Source organism: Pistacia vera, unplaced genomic scaffold (genome assembly GCF_008641045.1).
Source record: "Pistacia vera cultivar Batoury unplaced genomic scaffold, PisVer_v2 Contig130, whole genome shotgun sequence".
Classification (NCBI taxonomy): Eukaryota; Viridiplantae; Streptophyta; class Magnoliopsida; order Sapindales; family Anacardiaceae; genus Pistacia; species Pistacia vera.
Genome location: NW_022195358.1, coordinates 119,116 through 125,084, shown reverse-complemented (window position 1 = coordinate 125,084; position 5,969 = coordinate 119,116). Strand labels below are relative to the sequence as shown.

Genomic DNA, 5,969 nt, shown 5'->3' with positions numbered 1-5,969 from the left:
TGAAACTACCTTCATTTTCTTTTGGTATTGGTATTTCAGACTAGTTGTTGTTGCTATTTATGCCTGTGCATTCATAAATTTCTTGTTTCCTTTAAATGTGATTTCGTGGGGATTATGAAGAATTTAAAATAGCGAAGATAAAGGGAGTGAGTCCAGTTTCTTATTGATGTTATGGAAGAGTTCAGGTGCTCATTGGTTGTGTATGTTTCATTCATTTTGTGTGGCGATTTGTTAGGTCAAGTACTGACTGATTTTAGGGGCTGTTGCATATCAACAAACTTGCGCCCACTATATTTGCTTATAGAAGAAGCCAATTCATACCCTATTTTGTAATATTAAACAACCATTAAAAGCAATGTAAACAAGGTAAAGATTGCATGTACAATGAAATTCATGCAAATTGCGGTGCCGGCTCTTTGACAAGAAGATTGGAATGAAAAAGGAGATCAAATGCCTCCGGATAAATTCGGTCATTCATATCAATACAATCATAATTATGTGAAATACGGTTTTTGGTTTACAGGATTTTGCAAAGTAGTAGAACAACACAACACTAATCACTAAGGGAGCATTTGGTTAAGAAAATATTGTATAAAAGATTGATTCCGTTGAAGATTTATAGGTATATTATATTGATATGTTTGTTTGAAATAAATAAATGAGTGGGTATGTCATATAAATTACTAAATTATCCTTCTTTTTTAATATTATTATTGTTTGATTATTTTTTAACAAACTACATTTGAGATTTTGCTAAAACACCCAAGCCACAATAAAAGTTTAAATTGTAACAATAACAACCCCACCCACCTAAACCACTGTCAGCGGCCGGCCATCACTGTCGGTCGTGGCCTAAACGACACACGACTGGCTAGATATGGCCGACCGTGCGTCGATTTGGTTGACCAGATGGCCATGGATTCGGCTGTGCTATTAACGACCATGGATCTAGCTAGAAATAGCCAGATCCACGGCTATCTAGTAGTTTTCGACCATCGATTTGGCCATAAACGGTCGGGCAGATCCAACCGACCGTGCCCCGTTTCGACGATGGATGCCAACGACCGATAACAGTGGCCAGTGGCTAGTCATGGTCTTGAGTAATTTGGTGGAAGTGCAAGGGTATAAATGCCTTAATATTATTCTGTATAAGGTTAAAATTGTCCATAAAAATTCTTGTAAATTGTTTAGATAACAAGGACAGTATTGTCTTAAAGTTTTATTAATAAAGGATAAAATTTAACAAAAGTAAGATTACTAAGTAATCTCAGAATACTGAAGAAAAATGTCGTATTCATATTACCACTTGTATAACCAAAGAGTGATTACTATTGGTTTTAGAAGATTATTAGAATCTTATAATATTTGACAATCAAACATCGTAATGTCAATAATAGATAATATTATTGGAGTAATGAGAGATAACCCCCAACCAAACAGTCCCTAAGGGTGCGTTTGATTCAGGGAATATTGTATTACTAGGAATGTTATATTAATGAAAAGAAGTATTACCTTGAAAGTTACTAAGAATGTTTAAGAATGTTTAGGAAAATGTGTTTGTCTAGTTGAAATAAATTGGTGAGTATATTATATTAATATGTTTGGTTGGGAGGAATAGATTGGTAGGTATGCTATTTAAATTACTAAATTATCCTCTAATTAAATATTATTATTTAGATTATTTATAACCCACCTACATTTAAAAACTTAGCAAAAACAACCTCATAATAAATGTTTGAAAAATCAACAATGCACCCCCACCAACCCAGCCGCTGGCAACCATCGCGAGTCACGGGTAGCTAGCAACCTAACAACACACGAAAGGTCGGAAATGGCCAGATCGTGACAGATCTAATTTAGTCGTTTCCGGCCAAATCTCTAGCCGGAAATGGCCATATCAACGCACGACAACCATTTCCAACATTCCGTGCGCCGTTCCGACAGTGGCAATGGCTGGCCACCGATAGCAGCAGGTGGCCGAGGGTGATGGCTTGGGTGGACTGCAGTTTGTTTTGAATTCAAAAATAATTTTGTCCAAAAAATTAATTAATTGGGGCAAATTTGTAAAAGACAGATTCATATAAATTGATTTTAAAACAAGGGCATTATTATCCAAAAATTTTATTAATAAGGGATAGAATTGTAACGAAAATAAGATTACCTTGGTAATCTTACAATACCTAAGAAAATGGAGGTTATCAGATTACCTTCAATATTACTAACAGTAACTACTATTGATATTTGAAGATTATCAGAATCTTATATTACTTTGACAACCAAACGGGGTAATCAAATAATACAAGATGACATAACCCTAATAATCTCATATAACCCTTAACCAAACACCCCCTAAGTGTAATCTGGTTAGCATAGAGTAACTGAAGCTGAACAACATTTACATTACCCATTGAAAATAAGAAAAGAATCCCTTTGGTTGCTATTCTCGGCAAAGCACAAATTTGTCTCAAATCTAAATAATAATCTGATAGAAGAAACCAAACCGTTATTCATTATCGATTAAACCAAACGATTTCCTCTCCAAGGTCCAACATTTGGCATACATTGAAAAGGTTTTGGCCTCAACTACTGGCTCATAACTGCAGGTGAGACAAACCAAACTGTGAACAATAGCAAAAGGGGATCCAAGAGATCCTTTATACGTTTAAAACTTCAGCAGGCACTTAAAAAATTCAACAAACAATACTTTTGTCTCCTGATGACGTGCTCAATATCAAAACCTGAAAAGGATAGCAACAAACATTTAATTCATCAGATTAAAACTATTACTGATCAAATATTCTCATTAATGACAATCAGTCAAACAAGTAATAACACAATCGCCAATCCTGAAAAAGAAGCAGGCAGAATGACATCCAATTATCAAACTGGTAACAAACTAATAAGGCAGGATCAGAATCACCAAAATGTCTTGGATTCATCAATCTCCTAAAAGATCAAACTTTTCTACCCTCTAGAGTTTACTTAACAGACACAATCAAACAAATATCCAGTTAACAATGACTTAGATTTGCCAATCTCCTTAAAGATCCAATATTTTCATCCCTCCAATGTCTACTAAAGTCAACAATCAAACTAAAAATCTGGGAGTTAAGAAACTGTACACATGATATGAGAAAAAAAACAAAATACAATCCCATTAGATCGCTCACTAAATGCACTCAGCACTTATGAGACACACAGGTCTCAACAATTCCAATATGAACAAGGGCTTTAACAAGCAACAAATTAGAACGTGACTTTATAGTATTCTTGTGAACAATCTATCTGGTAGGCAGTATCTTTGGTAACCAAAACTGATATCAAAATACTATTGTGAACAATCTATATGCCGCATACTTGGTAACTAAATAGAGAACAGAAAAAAGCATGCTTAATTTGTACTCTACACAACTTCTTTAGAAAACAGAGACCAAATCCTAGTATTTACAGGTTATCCGACCTTTGGGTTTGCATCACTAATTGCTGTCAATACATACATTTTGTGAAGTGCATTGAAAAAAAAACATTGGTGGATGGGATATGAAAAACATTTTCCAAGGGAAAAACTTTACAAAGCATACCACAATTTACCTTTTATAATTGCTGTCATGTCCAAAACAACTATACCAGACAAGAAAAAGGCCATAGTTGAAACAAGAAAAGAAGTTTCACCCTCTCAATGCACAAAATTTAGTGACTTCAACAATTAAATTATACCTTAACAATAATATCAGGCTGCTCAACAGTATATTCAACAAACATTTTGCAGAATCTTGAAGACGAGGCAGCAACCATCTCTCACAATAAGAAATTAAATTAACTCAATATCAACAATCATTTTTACTCTGAAATTAAAGGCTTTATACCTGTTATGAGGTTTTACATTGTGAAACTTTCCCATCATATTCCCTATAAACTTTCAGATTCACATCTGCTCATTGCACCCATGCTCATACAATTCCTCCTCCTCATTTCTCAAGGCCGTCATCTCTATCTCCTTCTTAAGCTCCTCTCTCTGCACCTTCAACTGTTCAGCTCTCTCCTGCCTTCCTTCCTCCAACAACTCAACAAACTTATCTTTAATCTCAAGTAACGGATCCCTATCAATCAACTCGCTATCCTTATACGCCTCCCTCAGCACTGCAGTCTTAATGCCACCTTTCAAAGACATATAAAAGATTCCTGAATGCCTAGTGAACACAGTTGAAAATGCATTGGGAAACCTATACTCATCATTAAATTTCCCCAATATAGGCACAGGAACTCTCTTGAAAATCGATAGAGACAACAACTCATGAAAAACCCCAACTGTTCTTTTCTCCATTTCTCTTGAAGATTGTGGTAAACTCGATACATCCTCGTATGGAGATATATAATCCAGCTCCAACCAATCTCTAGTCCACTCTCTCATTTCCTTCCTCAAGTAAAACCCTGAAGGTAACTTCACATTGAAGTTAGGTCTAACACGAATCCCAGTTACTTTAGCTTCCTCTTCAGCTCTGAGCTGAATAACAGATTTCGCGAACTCGGGATTCCAAGATTCCAACTCTAAGAACGATTTTCCCTCTCCAGGACACCCAACTAACTTAAAATAATTAGGATATTTAGGCACTAAATTAACCAAAAAATCATTTGGAAACCCGAATTCTCTCTTCACATGAACCAATTTATCAATACTAATTACTTTATCCTTAGACATCATCAACAATTTACACAACTTAGCCACAATCAACCCCTCATTTTGAACACATATTTTTCTTTCCTCTTCAAGGAAATCTCTAAGCTTCTCACTGGGACGCAAAAACAAAACCTGGTTGGTTTTGGGTTTAATTCGATCATAGTAAGAGTCAAAGAGACCCGGGTATCGATTTAGAAAGGCCTTGATTCTGACTATAAGGCGTAGTCTTTCGCGACGTTTTTCGAGGTAAAGAAGCGGGATGACTTGACCCGGTTCGTTCAGGACTTCCTTCACGACCCGGGAACAGAGCTTGTATTGTTTGTCATCCTCTATGGCTTGGTCTAGTTTCTGGTCTTTTCGCCACACAACTTTCAGGCTTGAAATGGGTCTGATTTGGCGAGTGAAGTTAGGGTTCGTGCGAAGGTTTTGTAAGTAAAACAATAAAGCTTTGGTTTTGAAGAGCATACCTGAAATGTTATGCAATCAATCAACTAAAACCACTCTGCGAGCAACGGAGCGAGGGAAAGAGAGAGTGACAGTCGGTTAAAACCCTAATTCTCCGGAGGAAGAATGCAAATTGAAAAGTGCAAAACGGTGCCGTTGAGCGCTTCAACGGACTAGAAAATATATGATTAATAACAATTTTTGATTAAGTGGGTGATTATTATGTAATTAGAAACAGAGTAAACGACTTTTTCCACCATTATTTTAATGACATTTTGTACGGTTTAATCACATTTTCTCATCTAATATTTTTAAAATATCATTTTATTATTTAAATTTATATTCTACCTCCGATTTTGGCATCGATGTCACCCCATACCATCATCATTCTCTTTCACGATCATCACTCATCAAACCCTCTCAAACCTTATTTCTGTCGATCTCACCAATTATCGACAATCAAGCAATTAAGGTTTGCGCAGTCGCCTTTCCCAAGTCAAATTCCGATTAATCTCAACCACCAAAATTCAATTTTCGATGAGTAATACTATACTTACAACCTTTTTTATACAAACTTTCTCTTACAAACTTATGTGACAAAAGATGATTAAGTGAAAATTTATTTTAAATTTAAAATCACCCAATCATCTATTACCACATAAATTTGTGAGAGAAAATTTGTATAAAAAAGTTGTGGATGTAGTATTATTGATCTTCTACCACCAAAAAAAACTCACCAAAATACCCTAGTTAGTAAATACGGTTACGGCAAAAAAAGGGTACGGGAATTTTACCGGTATAATACGGCAAAAAGTGAAAAATATGTTTATAAAAATTTGGCCATAAA

At 35.4% G+C, this 5,969-nt stretch overlaps 1 protein-coding gene across 1 annotated transcript; it reads right to left on the bottom strand.

The window, feature by feature from the left end:
* Positions 1-2,475: 2,475 nt before the first annotated feature.
* On the bottom strand, positions 2,476-5,290 carry LOC116122016 (protein WHAT'S THIS FACTOR 1 homolog, chloroplastic-like). The gene is made up of 2 exons (XM_031407922.1): positions 3,867-5,290; positions 2,476-2,738 (listed from the first exon to the last, which is right to left on the bottom strand). The coding sequence occupies exon 1, from the start codon at positions 5,141-5,143 to the stop codon at positions 3,926-3,928; it is 1,218 nt and encodes a 405-aa protein (XP_031263782.1). The 5' UTR covers positions 5,144-5,290; the 3' UTR covers positions 2,476-2,738; positions 3,867-3,925.
* Between the last annotated feature and the right edge of the window lie 679 nt (positions 5,291-5,969).

Coding starts and splice junctions, on each gene's coding strand:
- LOC116122016 (XM_031407922.1), bottom strand. CDS start 5,143: ATGCTCTTCAAAACCAAAGCTTTATTGTTTTACTTACAAAACCTTCGC.